Below are 19876 nucleotides of genomic sequence, written 5' to 3'. Positions count from 1 at the left end.
AAAGAGGTCAAATAATTGTCCGTACCCCTAGTAAAAGTACAAAATCTGATCGATTTAAGTGAATTCATTTATGAAATGTTGTTTCAGTGTCAAATACTAGTACCTTTAGCCAGTTTGTGACAACTTTGAACTTCTGATAAGTTTGTTTAGTTAATTTATATTAAAAATTGGATTAAATTTAGTTTTTTAAAGTAAAACTTGTCAAAACATTAGTTTATAAACAACTATTTTTATAAAATTGCTATTTTGTGTTGTAAGAGTCTCTATTGAACAAGTTTCAACAATATTTGTTCAAAATATACATTGATTTCATCTTTTTTATTGACATTTTTCGACCAAAAATACTGTTTCGGAACAATACCGTTAAACAATCCGGATTGTCCCGGAACCGGTTCAACCCGTCGGAGGGAAATTTTGTGGTGATCAGATAGAGGACAAAAAAACCCACCTCTTGCAATTTGAAGCATCCAATTTCGTCCACTACAGCCCGATTACGAGTCCCTAGTCTGAAATTTGAAATTTTCACTTTCCGTGCTGAGAATTTCTGTACCGTTCTGGGTCAGAATGTTTTGCTTGGGGAAAATTTTAACTGGTGTAACCAAACTAGTTGAAACTTGTAGCGTTTGTTAAGCGATAGTATACGAACCGATTGCTTCAAAAAGTGTGGCTCTATCATTCATAGTTTTAAAAATAGTTATCACCAAACTTTAAAAATCGATTTTCTCGAAAAGTACTAAATGGTCGTTGTCACAAGATAGCACACAACCGAAGATTTGATATCCCCTAAAACATACCAGAAAATAAAAAAAATAGTGTTTTTTTTGAAAATCCAGTTTTAGTGACAAGAAGTGATATTTACACAGCCCGATTACGATTCCCTAGTCTGAAATTTGAAATTTTCAAATTCCCCAAGCAAAACATTCTGACCCAGAACGGTACATAAATTCTCAGCACGGAAAGTGAAAATTTCAAATTTCAGACTAGGGACTCGTAATCGGGCTGTAGTGGACGAAATTGGATGCTTCAAATTGCAAGAGGTGGATTTTTTTGTCCTCTATCTGATCATCACAAAATTTCCCTCCGAGGGGTTGAACCGGTTCCGGGACAATCCGGATTGTTTAACGGTATTGTTTCGAAACAGTATTTTTGGTCGAAAAATGTCAATAAAAAAGATGAAAACAATGTATATTTTGAACAAATATTGTTGAAACTTGTTCAATAGAGACTCTTACAACACAAAATAGCAATTTTATAAAAATAGTTGTTTATAAACTAATGTTTTGATAAGTTTTACTTTAAAAACTAAATTTAATCCAATTTTTAATATAAATTAACTAAACAAACTTATCAGAAGTTCAAAGTTGTCACAAACTGGCTAAAGGTACTAGTATTTGACACTGAAACAACATTTCATAAATGAATTCACTTAAATCGATCAGATTTTGTACTTTTACTAGGGGTACGGACAATTATTTGACCTCTTTTTTTGACTTTTTTCAGTAAACAATTTTTGTATTTTTCAAGAAAAAGTTTTTTGCAAATCCAATGACAATGTCTTAAAGAGGACATTTTGCCGCGTCGATTGATGTATAAAACATGGCACTTTAGTCGAATTTTATGTACTTTTATATCACAAACATTTCCCGTACGGGGGGGTACGGACAAATATTTGACTCACTGTATTTTTCATCGAAAAAAACACTAAAAAAGTTTTAAAAACTCTGCCATTTTCCGTTACACGACTGTAAAATTTTTTGGAACATGTCATTTTATGAGAAATTTAATGTACTTTTCGAATCTACATTGGTCATTTTTTCATATAAAACAGATTCCTTCATTTTAAAATTTCGTGTATTTTCTAACTTTGCTGGGTTAGTTTTGGAGTATAACAATGTTCTACAAAGTTGTAGAGCAGACAATTACAAAAAAATTGATATATAAACATAAGGGGTTTGCTCAAAAACATCACGAGTTATCGCGATTCTACGAAAAAAAAAGTTTTATCAGCTAAAAAAGTAGTAATCCAGCTGCGTGTAAAAGGCCTGGGTGTAAAATAAATATCCCAAGTAACATTTTTTTTCCAGGAGTTCTACAAGAGCTCTTCAAGATAGCTACAGCATAGGAGTTTGGACCGCGGTAGGATAAAATTCTCTTCAAAACTTCTTCAGGAGTTTGGAAGAGTACTTGAAGAGAGTATTATCCTACCGCAGTCCAAACTGCTATGCTGTAGCTATCTTGAAGAGCTCTTGTAGAACTCCTGGAAAAAAATGTTACTTGGGATTGCATTATTCTATGCCATTTTATGTGATTTTACACCCTGAAATATGTAGCCCATCAGTATGGGAAACCTACTTGACCGAAATGTCAAGCTGATATCTGCGTTTATCCTCCCAACTTTTCATCGGTCTGATGGCCGAGTGGGCAAAGGCGCCAGACCTCACTGTTGGTGCTGGGTTTGAATCCCGTCGGTTGCAACTTTTTTTTGTGTTTGCAAAAATTGTACATGCAGTGTGTAATATTAAGTGTTTATTTTGACGAAGGAGATGTGCATGCTTTTGCATGCGATTTTACCATCGGATTTTTTGCTCTGTAACTGTATTTTCATTAATTTGGGTTTCATGATTCTTTTAATGATTACAAATAATAGATAATTCAAACACTATTTATTTAGGAAAACCGGTATTTAACAGCATGTTTTGAAATCGCATGTAACGAAATCAGAAAGTATGATTTATTCAATACCTTCAGTTTGCTACCCAAACATAATGATGCAAGTAACCAATAAAACCTAATTACTATGTTACTATCCCTGTCAAAAGCGGACAAGAACATTTCACTAGTAATTGATCAATCAATCATCTCGTTGGTTTGCACGATGTTTGAATTTATCATGGATAGCTTAATATAAAGCTCAGACAATCCAATCAACCAATCACTAGACATTCATAACTAGCCCAGTAATGGTGAACATAAAACTCATCGTTGAGTTTTTCGCTCTTCGTTACTTAAAATCGTTCATTCTATTTGATTGTTCGACGGTTATTTCTGGTTAGACTTCCTTCGATGTTGATTAATCCTGAAACTAATCGTAAAATCATCCCAGATCTTCATTCCGCCGTACACTATTCTAGCGTTTATTTCAACGGTACCATGCAAATCGTCAACATTTCCGGTGAAGTTTCTCACCTCGACAAAATGAGCTCAATTCGCCACGATTTGGGACTGGTCGTGGACGCTAGCTGTGACCAAACTGAGAATCTTTTCAATGTTATGTCTCGAAATTCGTTTTTCAATGCATCCTACGAGTGGCTGATTTTTTCAAGAAATGCCTTCAATAGTTCGATTCGTCTTCTTCGACGCCAAAACTTGAACGTCGATTCGAGGGTGGTGCTTGCTGAGGAAACTTCTTCCGGGGATTTTATGCTGTTTGATGTGTACAATACGTTGTTTAGGAGAAATGGTAAGTTTCACGTTACATTAGAGGGGCGTTGGAATGAGGAGCGCGGATTCAGTATTGACTGCAGGCAGAGCCTGTACGATCGAAGGCACGACTTTCAAAACGTGGCAATGTACGTTGTTTTCACCGTAAGTACAGCTGAGGATGTGAATTGTGTGTGATGAGTTATGATGTTTTAATTCCACAGGATTTGAAAAGAAAGCATAACAGAACAATTTTGGAGCGATTGGAAACCAATGAGCCTCTACAAGATTTCGCATTGTGGCGATTTTCTCACCACTATGTACAGATGCTCATGATGAAGCATAATTTTCGGTAGTTTGTTTTAAGTTGTGTTGCAAAGTCGTGCGATTACTTCCTTTTGTTGCAGAGTCCAGTACATAACCACGCCTGGATGGGGTAGTCAATCTACCATGGCTCACAAAACCAGTACTGGTTTGCTAGGACAACTGAAACTTAGACAAGTGGACCTTGCAGTGAATACGTTGTACGTGTACCAAGATCGAATAGCTATCGTGGACTACAGCGTTGTTGTAGCAATGCACAAGTTAGTGGAAATAGTTAATTTCTATCAAAAATATCTTCTCATAGATTCTTCATCTACAGCTGCCGGTTCGTATTTCGACATCCGAGGCGCTCCAATACTCGAATCACCTTCTTGCAACCCTTCGATAACAGTGCCTGGCTTGGGTTGTTCACCGGTTTAACCGTAGCTGGAGCGGCCCTCTTTTGTGCCTTCCGACTGGAGCGAAAATTTCCTTGGAATATTTCCAGAACATCGCAAGAGTATCTTTTAACCATTCTAGGATTTATCTGCTTACAAGGATTCGCCGGGATAACATTCTTGAACGCCTCGAGGGTCATCATAGTCGTGATGCTTTCATGTGCATTACTGATTTATCAGTACTATAGCTCATTCATCATTGGATCTCTGCTAACATCCCCACCGAGATATCTCAACACAATTCGCCAGCTTATTTCCAGTGACCTGGAAGTCACTATCGAGAATCTGTTCTACCTTTGGGAGTTTTATAATGTAATTTTCAAAGCACTCAAGTCAAATATTTCCTACCGATTCTTAACAACTTCCAGCGGACTACCAGTCCAGAAGTTGAAGAACTGTTTCAGAAGAAAATACTAACTGGTTCAGAATCATCCACGGATGTCATCAGTGGAATCCAGAAGATCAAAAAGGGTGGCTACGCAATGCAGTGTGACATTGGATATGCATATCCCATCATAAAAAGTACGCTTATCAAGGTGAAGTTTAGTTCATTTCAAACAATAGTTGTAACATTCCCCCACCAGGAACGTTCACGGATGATGAAATATGCGACCTGCAGGAAATCGAAGTTTACTCCAAGAAACCGCTTCATCTACCGCTGCCCAAGGGTTCGCCGCTGAAGCAGTTCTTCCGGGTGACGTTGCGAAAACTTATCGAGAGTGGAAGTGGTCCGTACTACGAGCGGGAATTTTTCAGCCAGAAACCAGCCTGTCCGCGCGACTCGCTGGAACAGGTGGCCCAAATCGAGGTGGTCCAAGTGGTGCACGTGTTTTACATCCTAGCCGTGGCAATGGTGGTTTGTCTTATTTTGTTGGTGGTCGAGCAGATCTACTATCGATTCCACGAACGGCGGGAGCGGTTGGCTCCTTACATGTCTTAAATAAAACTAAAATTGTGCATAGTATAATTTCAACCTGTAGTAGAATTCCTGTTTAGGTTAAAAAAAATGCCCATTCCGATTAAATAGAAGCAAAAAACTAACCTGCAAACTCAAACAAACTAATCCCTCCCATCAATCAGCAGAATCAGTAGTTCAACTCTTAACTTTGTCGAACCTCTAGTTTACACGTGCACTTGCGGGCATTATGTATACCTGGCAGTACATAATTACCGTGCCATGCTGGTAAAGTTTTCAATTAATTTGCGCCAAAGCTCTAGGGAAACACTTGGTGCTAGGATGAGAGTATTTGAAATCCAATCAACCACGAACGACGGAGGAGCAGCCCTTTCAATCAATGCTGAGTACAATAGTGGTCTCAAAGGGCAAACCTTACAGGGAGTTTGTGGTAAATAACCGCGTTGGACGTACTAGAAAAGCCATCAACCTCGGTATTAACCTTTTGTGAACTTGGTTTAGAATTATATGAGGGATGTTAGAATGTAATGTAGATCTTAACAATAATTGTATAAGAAATAAGTCAAAAAGCCTTTTCAGAAAAAATCGATTTGCGAAATCGCTCTACTGGAACTTGCAGTGCACCATTTCGCACGTACACGGAGAAAAAACCGTTCTGGATTTCATGAACAAATGTGCATGTCAACGCGTACTTGCGCTGTTCATGAAATCGTGAACTTTTTCATGATATCATGAAGAAAATAACACGATATCGTACGCTATAGTCCATGAAATCGCGTACTGAATGTTATGTCAGAAAAAGCTTTCTGACAAAAAGTTTGTGTTTGAATTACTACGCCACCTACCTGTGAACTTAGATTGGGCTAGGAAGCTTTCTAACATTTCATGCACTCACACTAGTGCAACGCAGTCTTTTATTTAAGTGTGGAGCGATACGAGGTTTGACATGTTCAAACTGGTTTCTAATGATCAATTCACTTATTGGCGAAGCCCATACTTTCTTATTATAATACGGTGATGGTATTTTTTTACAGTATAGTAGATTGAAGATAAATGGGAAAAGTTAATCAACAGAATTTAAAAAAAATATGTAGGTAATTATGTTACACATGACCAATGTGACAAAGAACTTTACCAAACGTATTGCACTAGAAATCAAGAAGAACGATTACGCTTGTTTTTAAAATGGATTTTATATTATTTCTTCAAGAATTAACTTCGCGGCTTTTCTTGACAGCTCATTCCAAGGGGACCATAGTTGATCCATCGTAAAATGTTGTCTTGTCGTTTTTTGCATTAAGGGTGCACAGCAACCAAGGAAGTTGTTGTCTTCTTATTCTAAAATTGTTGAACTTACGGACCCAATCTTAAAATAATTTGATTGTAAAAATTTACAACTTTTGTTGTAAATCGTTAAGCTTAGGGGATGAATACAAAAATAAATCGAAAGTTCCCGTAGTTTTGAAGATACTAAAATATCTGTGACAAAAATCTGGGTGCAAAAGCTTTGGTTGATGTGCACCGTTAAAATGAAAAAAGTGATCAAAAATGGATTTAGATCGAGTTTTTTTTATCGTTGTAAATAAAAATTGACCAGATTCAGCAATAAAGCTTATTTTTCTGAGTATAAAGACCGTTTTTACGACCACAAATTGTTTAAAATAGATTTTCAGAACAATTTTGAGAAATTTATTTCTCGGCCTTTCTAAACAGAAATTTTCTTACTTGACAGCTCGTTCCAAGTGGACCATAGTTAATCCATCGAACAAATGGTGTTTTGTTAATAGGGTCCTAAAGCCACATGTAAATTTTTATCTACAACGGTAAAAAACACGATTAAAGATTAAGGGAGCGTTCTTTTATTACGTAACGCGAAAAATCGTACTTTTAGACCCCCTCCCCCCCTCGTAACAAAATTTCCATACAAATTTTAAAAATTTTGTATGGAGCGTAACACGGCCTCCAACCCCCCCTCCCCCCCTACTGCGTTACGTAATAAAAGAACGCTCCCTTATGTCTAATCTTTTTTTTTTCATTTTATTGCAAAAAATAACAAGACAACATTTCACCATGGATCAACTATGGTCCCCTTGGAACGAGCTGTCAGGTATAATGCTTTCTGTCAAGAAGGGCCGCGATATTTTTTTCATTTTAATGCAAAAAAATAACAAGACAACATTTCACGATGGATCAACTATCATCCCCGTGGAACGAGCTGTCTAATGTACGTTCGTTTGAGCTGTCAAAGCGTTTTTTGAAGAAACTCGCGCTAGTTCGGCACGAGTTCTGCCGCCATCTTGGAACTGAAACTCTAGTGCCACACTCGATATTTTTTCAGTTTCATGCGAGTTCTACGCACACTGACGTTCGTTTGAACCAAAATGGGCACCGACGAGAGCGGCACTCAGTGCCGCACCGGATCTTCAAACAAACGTACCAATAGTTGATCCATCGAAAAAATGTTGTCTTGAGAATTTATTTTTTTTGCATTAAAATAAAGAAAAGTTATCAGAAATGGGTTTTAAACGTGTTTTTAACCGTTGTACACACATATTTACATTGTGCTTAAGTTCCCTATTGGGTCTTAAAATTAAACTAAAATTTGTGATATTATTTATTGTTCACAACGATAAAACTTATTTTTATGAGACCGCAAAGGATTTAATATGGATTTTTATTTAATAAAAAAAAAATATAACTTCGCGACCCTTCTTAAAAGAAAATATCCTATTTGACAGCTTGTTTCAAGGGAACCATAGCCAATTGATCGAAAAATGTTGTCATGTCAATATATTTGTTTGCATTAAAATAAAAAAAGGACCCCATTCAAGCGTAAATTTTGGGCCGAATTAATTTTTTTTTTTCAATTAATAAAGTGCGATATTAAGTGCATTAAACAAGTGATCAGATATAATTTGAGCGTTTTCCTACCGTTGCACATAAAAATTTACATGAGTTTTAGGACCCTATTGAATTAAAATTTGGTCTAAAAATAATCCTATTATTCAACTAATACTTAACCTTTATTTACATTCGACAGTTTTTGCAAAAAAATCTAATTGTTAAGCAAAATCAAATCGTCACGTAATATCTGAATGGTTCTCCATTTCTGCGTCGCGTTATCTTTGCGCGTTCCCATTAAAAGCTCTGACGACGCAGTAGACGTCACCAATCAACAAAACAAGTTCAGACGTGTAAATTTCCTCAAATTTTCTGCTGAAGGGGACCGTTTTTTTAAATTTTGGCCATTGTTGGATCCGGAATATTCAAGATTCACCGAATTTTGGTAAGTTAAATTGTCATTTGAGCATTTCTATGACTGACCAATGAATATTTCCTACAGGAAGGAACCACTCTCAGTCATCGAGTCGTGAAAGTACCCGGCAGAAGAATCATGAACTTCCGTTGTTCCAGATTATGTACTTACACGGCCGCCCGGTTGAGGAACCGGTCGATAATCAACGGAATCGTGAGACCAAGGTGGACAAACAGCAAAGCAGCTGGAAAGTTTCGGTGGATATTTCTGGTTGAAAGTGTGTGCAAACTGCCTAAGTTTCGAGTTCCGGCTCATGGATCTGGTAGTGGCCACTCACTGCCGGGAGATTTTACCCGAGTGGACGGAGGAATCTGGCAAACAACTAAAATTTCAAGTGTAATATTTACGAATTGTGACATGTTATTATCAGTAATATTGTGAATAAAGTTGAATATTTTTTTCTTGTTTTCTTCAGCAAAAAAAAATCCTTGAAAACTAATTCGTTTCATGGCAATCAGAAAGCTTTATGCTTACATTACCCACCGCCAGATGGCGGGTCAAAAGCTTCGAGTTACAGTCGTGATCGATATTCAGATGGCGCTGTTACCATTACATAAAGCTGGAAGCTTAAAAGCTGAAAGCTTTATCGATTTTAAAAGCTTGGCTGCGTGAACAAGTGTGCACGATTTGCATTTAGTTCATGGAAAGTGTTCATGGTACGTTTTCGTACCGTAGAAATCGCGTTGTTCCCAAATTCGTGGTACGTTGTTCACGTATTTCGGAACGGTTTTTTCTCCGTGTAGTGCATTACTTCTCACGGTACGATAAATGCACAAAAGGATATCACTTTCGCGTCATTCACAAACGTTTTGATTGCTCTAGCGTGATTGCAACCACATATGTGCGGGTGGGAATCAACCCAAACAAACCCAATAGAAAAAATAACACACCAGACGAATAAATTAGCCATCCCTACTGTGTGTAGGTAAAGCTCAAGACAATACTTTACACCTCAATTTATAGGGTAGCATTTCAATGGGGTAAAGCTTTTTTAAGATTTTTTTTTAAGAAGCTCACCCAAATTAATCAGATAATTGGTAACTAATTAATTTTAGAGCATTCTCATAGCAATCATGCATTCAAACCATTTTTATTCAACTCTCCCTATCGCGGCCAGAAGCCCACACGCGCCGTTTAATGCACACGTTTTCACCTCACGTGACCGTTTACTAGTGCGGCCACCCACAAATTGCTCCGTTCCTAGGTACAAGGCGTAAGGATCCATCAGAACCTTACCCCGCGAGGTCGCACTCACCCTTTACGCTGCCCCTCACAGAAATCTAGTCAAGTGGCTCTATGAAGGTGAAAATTGCGGTTACTTTCTATCAAACTGCGATCGGGGTCGGTTCGGTGACGAGTGCCTGATGATTCGAAATTTTAAGACTTTTATCTAAACATTTTTCCTGGTCATCATGTACGGAGAGGGGTGTGATCCGTTGAAACATACCAGCATGTACCAGAGGGCTGAGGAAGGTGGAAAATATTGGTGGATGGGAGTGATTGAAATCTGACCATTTTTAACGCATCATGTGAATTTGGATTATTGCAGACAGCGAGGATAGCGATGGAGAGGGAGGACTTGGAAACGTTAGCCGGGTCATCATCCGACCGCCAGGTGAGTTAATGGTTTGAATAAATATGTTCCCAATTTATTTTATTTTTTATCGCTAATGAAAGTGTGAACAAGAATTTGATCAATTATAGCCGTCTACAACTTAACTCCCTTTTAGAGCGTCCAATTTCCCGGGGTTACAAAATTCCCGGCAAACGGGAAATTTTCAACAAATTTCCCAGGAAATTTGAAATTTCAACGAAAATTATTCTGATCCTGTTTCTGATGAATATCTTGCAACAGAATTGTATCGAATAGCAACTTTAATGGTCAAAATGAGTGTGAGCAGTGTTGGTATTATTGCGCTCCCGCGAGAAAAATTTCTCTCTCTCGAGTTCTCGCCGCGAGTCTCGAGCTGCCGAGAGAAACTCACCGATTGCCCGTGCTCTCCTCCGCTCGCGAACGGGCTTTCTCGCGAGCCAGAATTGCCCGTTCGCGAGAAGTTGAACGTGTTAGAAACGAACAAAAACAACACAGCGATTGAAGTTACACCTTTATACCATCGCCTAGTCCGTATTCATAAGCCTGATAAACAAATTGCTAGCATGGGACGAACGGCTAGCCAGAGGCGCTCGCGAGCGCTCGCGTCGAGAGCGAGAACGCGAACGAAAATGCGAGCGCGAGCGAGAAGAGAAAAGTACTACAAGTTCTCTCCCTCGCTCGCGAGCGAGAAATACTTTCCTTCTTCTCGCTCGAATTTCAACACTGAGTGTGAGGATCAATTAATGACTGTAATGAATTTTCTAATTTTTTAAGCTGTCTTTCAAATCGTGTCAAATCAAAACAAAATATTAGTGGATTTTTTGTTGAGAAGTATTTTTTTAATCAAAGTGTTGGAAATCTATGCTCCGCAACAGTAAAATTACTTTTAACACTTGTAGCCCCAAGGGGGTCAAAAAAGTTGGAAATGCATTTTCACCGGCTCATACAACCCTTGGAAAAAAGTTGGAAATGCCTTTTTTATTATAAATTAAGGTAGACGCATCTGTTTTGGATCTACATTCTTGACATTCTTCCGGATCGAATGCAACAAGAATCATCTAAATTGGTTGAGTTTTCGCCGAGATACAGCCGGTTGAAGTTGCATTTCCAACTTTTTTGACCCCCTTGGTGCTTCGCGTAAGTTTTGACCCCCTTGGTGCTACAAGTGTTAAATTTGTCTTAGTGACCATATAGTTGAAATGAAAAAAAATATCATGCACAAATAATGTTTTTCATGGCAAATTAGTATTTTCAACTTGATCGTTGAATTTGCTTTAAAATTTTTATTTTTTGAAACACTATTTCATGAAATCACAACTCAAAGTTTTACAATATTTGAAGTGAGTTTTTGAAAAATGGTTGCATTCTTTGGGTGAATTTCATATGATACGTAGTTGTTTTTAATAATTTTTCATGGCTCCTTTTATGGTATAATTTAAGTTATATGGTTAGATGACCTAATATTTCAATTAATTAGATAAAAATAATTGTCATGGTGTAAAAGTGGTTGAAATTAAACGATATTTTTTCATATTTAAAATTTATAACTTCAAACAGTTATTTCTCGAATACTTTTAAACAAAATCTTCTCGAACAACCCTTTTTTAAAAATTTAATTATATCAATTATATGTTTCATCCAATTTTTTCAATGGAAACAAAAATGGTGAATATTTTCTAATGTTATAACAAAAAAAAATAGTTTAAATAGGTTGTCAAAAATAAAAATAGGTAATCTTCATTCCATAATAGCGTAATTTATGTTGTCCAACATATAAGCAAACAATATTTCTAGTTGTGAATGCTTCAGAAATAAATATTATCTGAATTAAACCTTGACATGAAATTTACAGACAAGCTGATTATTTCAATATGAACAATAGATTGAAATTAATAAAATCAAATAAGGTTCTCTAATTATTATTTTTTGTATGATTTCAAAACATTGGTGCCAAAAAGGTAGGAAAATGTATACTTCTGCTTGTATTTCGGGAATTCCCGGAAAATTTCCCGGGAAACGGGAAATAATTTTTTTCGGGAAATCCCGGGAATTTTTTCCCCGGGACGGGAAATTCGAAGCTCTCCCTTTATAAACAGGCTTCAATCTCAAAACTAAACAAAATTTTGATCTAGTTTCATGTAACTTTGCCAACGATTCAAAAATGTTATTTGAACGTGGAGATCAAAATTAGTCATATTTCAATATATTTGATATTTGCTAATTATTTTATATTGAAGTGATATTTCTGAATACCAATGAAAAAATAAATATAAAATACTAAAAATGGAAGAAATAAAAAACCCAAAACAAACCAACTAAAGTTCAACTTAGAAAAAAACAGGCTCAACATGATTTCCAACATGAGTTTTAACTTTATGCAAACAATATTTTCTGAAAAAGTGGCCATGGCTTAAAGAATGCAAACAACATTTTTTATGATCAAATTAATTTAGAGAAAAAATACACACCTGATCATGAAGATACATAAAAGTAATACCCAAACCCATGAATTTTTTTAACAAAACTACTGAAATCGTATGGGTTGATTTTGGAGTAAAATGAATATTTCTTCTCGATGAAAAATGTACAAAAGATTTCGCAAAATATTTTCTTTAAATAAAATATGTAGAATTTAAAGCAATTTTCAAGCAATGATTTTCAAGCGAATCTTCTCGTTATTTGATGTTTTTTTTAAAATAATTTATAAAGGTCCATTAAAAATCCATAAAAATAGCACCATTCTTTAAACTAGCCATTTCATCATTTTTTTTTCAAATAGGGCGAAATAACCGCTCAAAAGATCGGCTCATTTTAATGCGCATGCAAAAATGAGCGGCTCCTAAAAAGAGCGATTCTGCCCACCCCTATGCTCAGCTTTATGTCCAGATTCAATTTCAACAAAATGGTTTTCTTGTTTCTTAAATTACATTTTAGATAAAAAAAATCGCAGGTCTGGCATGAATTTTGTTATTACCGTCTGCCCGGGAGTGGGGTAAAACGAGCATAGAATTTTGAGGTCCAATAACATGAAAAATCCTAAAATTGCTCGCATATTCGTAAAACTTGATCAATTTTAATTCTCTTAAATTCATTCGAAAGATCTTTTGAAGCAATTCAAAATGTGCTATAATCATCCGAGATTTGTTTGACTTTTTCTTATAGCTTTGCAAATAACTGTTAAAAATTAATCTTTTTGCAATTCCGTCGTGAAACTACTTACTTTTTCTGTCATTCTCGAACGACGAAAAAGCCTTCTTTTCTGTCTCAAAAATAATAGAATCGAATAGCAACACTTTTCAAAATAATTTGACATAAAATTTCACTCAGGAATTGCAAAAAATGTTGTATGGAACTCGTTGCAAAACTTGTTTTTTCAGCACTCTTCGTATTTATCCAACTCGGTGAACCTCGTTGGATAAATGTACGACTCGTGCTGAAAAAATCCTCTTTTCGCAACTTGTTGCATAAACTACTATTTTAAAACTACAATTTCTTTTTGCAACAGAGCAATCTCTACAAAATCGATCTTTTTTTAATTTTACTTTTTGTATTTTTTAACCCGGCTGATACTTTTATGATCCCTTCGGTATGTCCAAAGAAGCCATTTTGCATAATTATTTTGTCCATAATTTCATTATTTTGTCCATTTCCATTTTGTCCATAATTTTTTTACAAATTTGGCAGCTGTTCACACAAAAATGATATATAAAAATTCAAAAATCTGTAACTTTTGAAGGAATTTTTGATCGATTTGGTGTCTTCGGCAAAGATGTAGGGACTACACTGAAAAAAATGATACAAGGTAAAAAAAATTAAGAGTTTTAATTTCACTTGTTGTCACTAAAACCTGATTTGCAAAAAACACTATTTTTATATATTTTTTTATGTCCCCTAATCAAATGCCAACTTTTCACTTAAAAAGTCTTTTGAATTGGATCGACTGACAGCTGTCAAATGCACAAAACCATGTGCTTGGAATTAACGGCACGAATTCCCGGGATTTTTCAAAAACTGGGAAAATATTGGTAAAAATATTGTTTTATATGAAATATGCAAGTGTAAACATTTCTAAAATGTTACATAAATTGGTATCATTTTATTTGTTGTCTTTTTTGTTTTTTAGACAATTGAAACGATTTTTTTAAGCTGGTTCAGTCATGTCATATAGAAATTAATAAAAAATAAATATTTCTCAAAAAAATCAAATTATTCGCTCTACAGCATTGCCTTGGCGTTCTCGATTGCGAGATTCCTACTCAAAACTAAGTGTCCGAAGGCTTGATTGTTGAGGCAATTGCAAACCACTTTTTACACCTTAGCTTCCATCCACCCCGGGATTCAAACTGACGACCTTTGGATTGTTGGTCCAACTGCCTACCAGCGACTCCACCAGGGCAGGACCCAGGGAGACGACTCCTACACCTGGACTGAGCTAACGACCTAACCTTTTTACGTTAGTCCGAGTCCAACATTTACTTCCCGTCCGACGGAAGGCGTGATCAGACAAATCTCGTCTCAAAATTTGCCACCGGGACCTACTGGAATCGAACCCAGGCCGACTGGGTGAGAGGCAATCACGCTTACCCCTACACCACGGTCCCGTTTCTAAGATTCTTATATAATTGGTAGGGTTAGTGAAATTTTACGATTTCGCGGACAGCGTGAAATCCGCGAAATTTGGCTTTTTCCGCGAAATCCCGTGAAATTGTACGTTTGTGTGAAAATGTATCTATTTTTCTAAAAATAATTTATCAAACTTAAATAGGATTAAAAATGATCATATTAACTACTGTAGAATTAAACGAGTGAATACCCTGGTTTGATTACTAATATAGGGTCAGTGATTTTTGACGATTTTGTGGACGGCGTGAAATTCGTGAAATTTATCAATTTTCTCAATTACTTTTTTTTATAACAACATAATACATTTTTCATCCATAAAGACTATTTAAGTAAATTTTATTAGTTTTCAATTGAAAAGCTTGTTACTAACCATATGAAGAAATGTTCATATTTTTGAGTTTTTTAGATACTAACTGAATTATATTTTCATTTGCTGTAATACAAATTTTACTGCTATCTTATTTGAAAGGTATAGTTAAAAAAAGAAAAGAATCAAGCCTTGTTTTATTCAAAATAAAATTAATAGTATGTTATATTTTTGAAATCACCTTTTAAAAACATTTCATTTTTTCTTAGTCCAGTTTAAGTTTAACGATATTTGTTTATTTGGGTGGATAGTTCCCGTGAAACTTAAAAATTAGTACTTTTTTGTTTTCTTTTCTCATTTAGAATAAAAATTTCGATTTTGTTAAAAATTATACAAATGTTGGCTGATAAATTTTAAATTTAGTTTTTGAAAAGTGAGATGAAAACTTTTAAAATATGTTTAAAGGGCTAAATGTCGCAGAAAATTTAATTTATTTTAGTAACTTTTGCTGGACAAGATTGTAAAATATTGCTTTGATATTAAATTTAATAAAATGTAAAATTTTAAAACAGAAGCAAATCGACGAAAACTTTTTAGCTTTATTGGTGGAATATTGAAAAAAAGTAGTTCAGTAAAAGAGCACGCATGCCCTACATTTTGTTTCAAAATATATATAGAGCCCATCCATAAACCATGTGGAAATTTTTTTGAAAATTAAGACAATTTTTTTGTGTCACGTTCAAGTTTAGTGAAGGTTTTTTTTAAGTTTATTGAAGAATAATACACAATGAAGCATAAAAAACTAGTTTCTGTGATTTAAACGTAGGAATTTCAGAGTCATTTCAACATTTTTCATTTTCCGCGAAATTTGCGTGAAATTTTGTGTTTTGAAATTGAGGTCCCCGCGAAATTTGCAATTTTCGAGCGTGAAAAATCACTTAGCCTAATTGGAATGAGAAATTGTGGTGCATTTAAAATTCAAAGCACAACGAACACTGATTTTGACGTATGAGTGCTTTTTCATCCGAATACTTTCGAATTAGCGGACATTCCGAATCCGCTCTGTACTTCCTACAACCATAAAAGGCATCAAGCGAAAGAATTTTACGGATTTCTTTCTAAAGTTACTTGAATTAATGAGAAAAACACGAATTACTGAGTAACTATTGAATTACACTAATTACTACGGAATTACTAGGTAATTCAAGAATTACAAGATTTACTGCAGAATTGCGGAGTTTTTCTGGAATTACTGAATTACTTGTTAAAATCCGAATGATTTCGTATTAGCTACAGTTTTGATTCCTTACGTGAAAATTAATAGGCAATAAATAGATTCATAAAAGGTTTATCGAGACTATCTTTTTTACAGTTATTTTTATTGTTTTATTATTTTCTAAAGTATGTTTTCGAAAAAAAAGAATCATGGAATTACCAGGATTACTTAAATTATTAGGAATTACAAGGATTACTCTGGAATTACTGAGTAAATCCGGAATAACAGAATTACTTGCTCAAACTCCAAGTAATTCCGGATTAGTAAAAAAAAACAACATCTTTTGTTGAAAATTGGAATTGATTCTTTTTTTGCAACTCTCAGGCCACAGCGGCAAAGCAAAGCGCGGTCACCTGTGCTTCGATGCCGCCTTCGAAACGGGCAACCTCGGCCGGATCGATCTGGTGGGTGAGTTCGAGTACGACCTGTTTCTGCGGCCGGACACGTGCAACCCGCGGTACCGCTTCTGGTTCAACTTTACCGTGGACAACGTCAAGCAGGACCAGCGCGTCATCTTCAACATCGTCAACATGAACAAGAGCCGCAACCTGTTCAAGGACGGCATGACGCCGCTGGTAAAGTCCTCGAGCCGGCCCAAGTGGCAGCGGCTGCCCCGGTGCGAGGTGTTTTACTACAAGTCGGCCGTCCACCAGAATCACTACGTGCTGAGCTACGCGTTCGCATTCGACAAGGAGGACGAGGTGTACCAGTTTGCGCTGACCTTTCCGTACTCGTACTCGAAGCTGCAGGCGTTCCTGAACGCACTGGAGAGCAAGTTTCCGGACTCGTTCGAGCGGACCACGCTGGGAATGACCATTGTGAGTAGATCTAAGTGTTTTTTTGGGATTTAGTGTAACTGAAGGTTGTTTTAGCAAAACCGCAAAATGGAACTGATCACGTTCGACGACGTTAAGAAGCCGGAAAAGGTCGACCCGAAGAATTTGATCCACATGGTGGTCGTTTTCGCGCGGATACACCCCGGCGAGTCGCCAGCTTCGTACGTGGTTCAGGGTCTGATCGAGTACCTGGCGGCGGCGAATCAGCCCATTTCGAAGGCGTTGCGCGAGAACGTGGTGTTCAAGATCATCCCGATGCTGAACCCGGACGGGGTGTTCCTGGGGAACAATCGGTGCAACGTGATCGGGCACGATTTGAACAGGACGTGGAACAAGATGTCCCAGTACACGCACCCGACACTGACCGCGGCCATGAAGATGCTGAAGGAGTATGACAATTCTAGCGTAAGGGTGTGAGTGTTCAATTAAGGGTAGTCTAAACTTTCAACCTTTCTTTTCAGTGTTACCAGGTGGACTTTGTGATAGACATTCACGCGCACTCGAGCCTGACGGGAACGTTCATCTACGGTAGCACGTACGACAACGTGTACCGGTACGAGCGGCACCTGGTCTTTCCGAAGCTGTTCGCGTCCAAGTGTGAGGACTTTTGCCAGGAGCACATGATGTTCAACGCGGACGACCGGAAGTCGGGCACGGCGCGGCGGTACTTTGTGGACGCGCTCAGCGACAACGTCAACACTTACACGCTGGAGGTTTCTACGTGCGGATACTACCTGAACGACACGAACATTCTGACGCAGTACACGGAGGATGGATGTAGGGATTGTGGTTTAAGTTGAGTTATTTTGAGCTAATGTCTTGACGTTTTTCAGACATGCGAATCGGTCGAAACTTGGCCCGGACCTTCCTGGAGTACTACCGGTTCACGAACATCTTGCCGATTCCACCGGTGGACGAGTTGCGACCTCGCAAGGGTCGACCCCGAACGCATCGTCCTCGAGCGCGATCAAGGACGCGCAGCGAGGTACGGCTGCGTCCAAAAACCGTCCGTACGCACGCCCCCATCAGCTACACCGATCTTTCCATCTGCTACGACAGCTCGACCTCGAACGAGGGTTCCCCCATTCGGTACATGTACTCGAGCTACGGTGGCTTTCGGATGCGTGCCCTCGGACCGCCGGATCAATACTCGCTGTCCAACATCCAGGCGGCACGGTTTAGCAATCTGGATTTTAGCAGCGATTTTCGATTCAAGGTCACTCCGAAGCCCAAAATGGCCGCTGCCGAGCACAAAATGCCCCCCATTGAGATGGTTTCCGTACCGCCAAAGCCCTGCCTTACCATTATAGACTTCAATCAGCTGACACGGGGTGGCCTGGAGGAAGCCACCTCGGGAAGATCGTTGGAGAAGGAAAAGGAGAAAGTCCGACGCCACACGGCGGTCAAGGGCAGCTCGAGAAAAGCATAGACTGTAGGTGTTACAAAAGTGCGTTCTCTTTTTATTAAAATTTATAATAGTCGCTTATACCTAACCTTGTTACACAACCTTCTACAAACTTTGTGAAGGATTCGTTTCCACAAATAAGCACGTGGAACGAACCGTTTACAAGCTTTTTCAATACATTTTCTATGTCAACTTCTTCCAATCTGTGATTGAAAATGGGTTCATTGTAATTTATCCTTGATGACAAGCACTTGCAACTTCTAGCCAGTTTTCCTTCACAAGAACAACTCTCTCTAGATAGATAAATGCTGTATCCGAAATTCCAATACTTTCCCATCGCTTGCAAGTCCGATCTCATCAAAACTCCATCCAGATCTCTACAACAGTACAGCAAATGCAGTCTTGTTTCATCTTCCTCATCGTCCAAAACTCCAGCCATAATCGAGTAAATCGGAGCCAGTCCTACACCCTGCCCAAAACCCACCACATTCTTCCACCCATTCCGCACCCAACTAAACCCTCCGTAAACGCCTTTCCACTCCGTCACCACTCCGACGTCCAAAGTCGTAAAATACTCCGACATCTCACCCCCCGTCTCCAACTTCACCAGAACCTCAAACGCCTTCCCCTCCCGATCTACCCGAATCGGCGTGTAAGGTCTGCTAAAGTACAAATCCCGCTCAGCTTTGTCGTACTTTTCCACCCTGGGAACGTGACCACGTGGGCGCACCTCAATCCCCCTTTCGCCGCTACGCCACTGCTCAAAGATCGTGGCCACGGGACGACGCGTGTCCCGAAAGCCCCGCTCGGCTCGCAACATCAGGTGACTTCCCGGTGGGATCGCAAGCTGCCTGTCGGAGACATGCGTTCCGGCATAGCGGAACCGAAACAGGAACGTGTTTGCCGTGCATTTGACGATGCTGGTGCACTGGAAAGCGCGGTAGCTATTGTCCAGGATGTTTGGTGCATCGGAAGTGGGCGGTTTTGCGGTTTTACGATCTAGAACGCAGTTGGTGCAACCGGACCCGCAGCATTCCGGAAGGTCGATGTCGGATTCCATTGGATACGACTGTTGAATAACAATCTGACAGGAACTTTGTATTGTATTGACGTTTACTGAGGGTGCAGAAAAGTGAGGCTAAATCACCTTTGTGCAGTGGACAATTCGGTTAGAACTGTGATCCTGATGTTTTGGACCGAGAAAAGGAACACTGAACAGATAGGTTAACGAATGACCACATTTCGGTTGAAGTCAGTTACTCAACAGTTAGGGCACTACAAGTGTCAACTTAACAGCATTCTTTAATTCAAATTCACAATGTTAATTTTTTAAATGAAAAACATAAACATAAAACTACCAAACAAAACAGTAACACCCGCTAACGGCAGTGATAACGAGTTGACAGTACCACGTAACGCATT

At 38.1% G+C, this 19876-nt stretch overlaps 3 protein-coding genes across 5 annotated transcripts in view; 2 read left to right on the top strand and 1 right to left on the bottom strand.

The window, feature by feature from the left end:
• Nucleotides 1-18670, top strand: part of LOC6035000 (cytosolic carboxypeptidase 6) — a 28414-nt gene extending 9744 nt beyond the window's left edge. Inside the window, exons 1-7 of one of the 2 annotated variants that reach the window (XM_038259817.1) lie at nucleotides 8170-8383; nucleotides 8441-9886; nucleotides 9963-10028; nucleotides 16538-17031; nucleotides 17086-17454; nucleotides 17511-17826; nucleotides 17883-18670. In XM_038259817.1, coding sequence (XP_038115745.1) covers nucleotides 9826-9886; nucleotides 9963-10028; nucleotides 16538-17031; nucleotides 17086-17454; nucleotides 17511-17826; nucleotides 17883-18478 — 1902 coding nt within the window. In that variant the 5' untranslated portion in view covers nucleotides 8170-8383; nucleotides 8441-9825 and the 3' untranslated portion in view covers nucleotides 18479-18670. Of the gene's footprint in view, nucleotides 1-8169; nucleotides 8384-8440; nucleotides 9887-9962; nucleotides 10029-16537; nucleotides 17032-17085; nucleotides 17455-17510; nucleotides 17827-17882 lie in introns of those variants that run through there. The other variant, XM_038259818.1, reaches the window with a different exon arrangement.
• Nucleotides 2949-5631, top strand: LOC6034999 (ionotropic receptor 75a). The gene is made up of 7 exons (XM_001845192.2): nucleotides 2949-3048; nucleotides 3104-3585; nucleotides 3645-3772; nucleotides 3828-4004; nucleotides 4064-4493; nucleotides 4550-4703; nucleotides 4766-5631. The coding sequence occupies exons 1-7, from the start codon at nucleotides 2961-2963 to the stop codon at nucleotides 5119-5121; spliced, it is 1815 nt and encodes a 604-aa protein (XP_001845244.2). The 5' UTR covers nucleotides 2949-2960; the 3' UTR covers nucleotides 5122-5631.
• LOC6035001 (NADH-cytochrome b5 reductase-like) lies at nucleotides 18483-19829 on the bottom strand. Of its 2 annotated transcripts, none has more exons than XM_001845194.2 (2): nucleotides 19602-19829; nucleotides 18483-19523 (listed from the first exon to the last, which is right to left on the bottom strand). In XM_001845194.2, the coding sequence occupies exon 2, from the start codon at nucleotides 19512-19514 to the stop codon at nucleotides 18513-18515; it is 1002 nt and encodes a 333-aa protein (XP_001845246.2). In that variant the 5' UTR covers nucleotides 19515-19523; nucleotides 19602-19829; the 3' UTR covers nucleotides 18483-18512. The 2 variants fall into 2 exon arrangements, with proteins under 2 accessions (XP_001845246.2, XP_038115754.1); XM_038259826.1 differs by having other exon boundaries at nucleotides 18483-19538; nucleotides 19602-19828.
• Between the last annotated feature and the right edge of the window lie 47 nt (nucleotides 19830-19876).

This window comes from Culex quinquefasciatus, chromosome 3 (assembly GCF_015732765.1).
Source record: "Culex quinquefasciatus strain JHB chromosome 3, VPISU_Cqui_1.0_pri_paternal, whole genome shotgun sequence".
Taxonomy (NCBI): domain Eukaryota; kingdom Metazoa; phylum Arthropoda; class Insecta; order Diptera; family Culicidae; genus Culex; species Culex quinquefasciatus.
Note: the sequence above shows the minus strand (reverse complement) of the source record. Positions and strands in the feature narration are given on the sequence as shown.

Coding starts and splice junctions, on each gene's coding strand:
- LOC6034999 (XM_001845192.2), top strand. CDS start 2,961: ATGGTGAACATAAAACTCATCGTTGAGTTTTTCGCTCTTCGTTACTTA. Junction 3,586..3,644: donor CAATGTACGTTGTTTTCACC/GTAAGTACAGCT, acceptor TTAATTCCACAG/GATTTGAAAAGAAAGCATAA. Junction 4,704..4,765: donor TGCATATCCCATCATAAAAA/GTACGCTTATCA, acceptor TTCCCCCACCAG/GAACGTTCACGGATGATGAA.
- LOC6035001 (XM_001845194.2), bottom strand. CDS start 19,514: ATGGAATCCGACATCGACCTTCCGGAATGCTGCGGGTCCGGTTGCACC.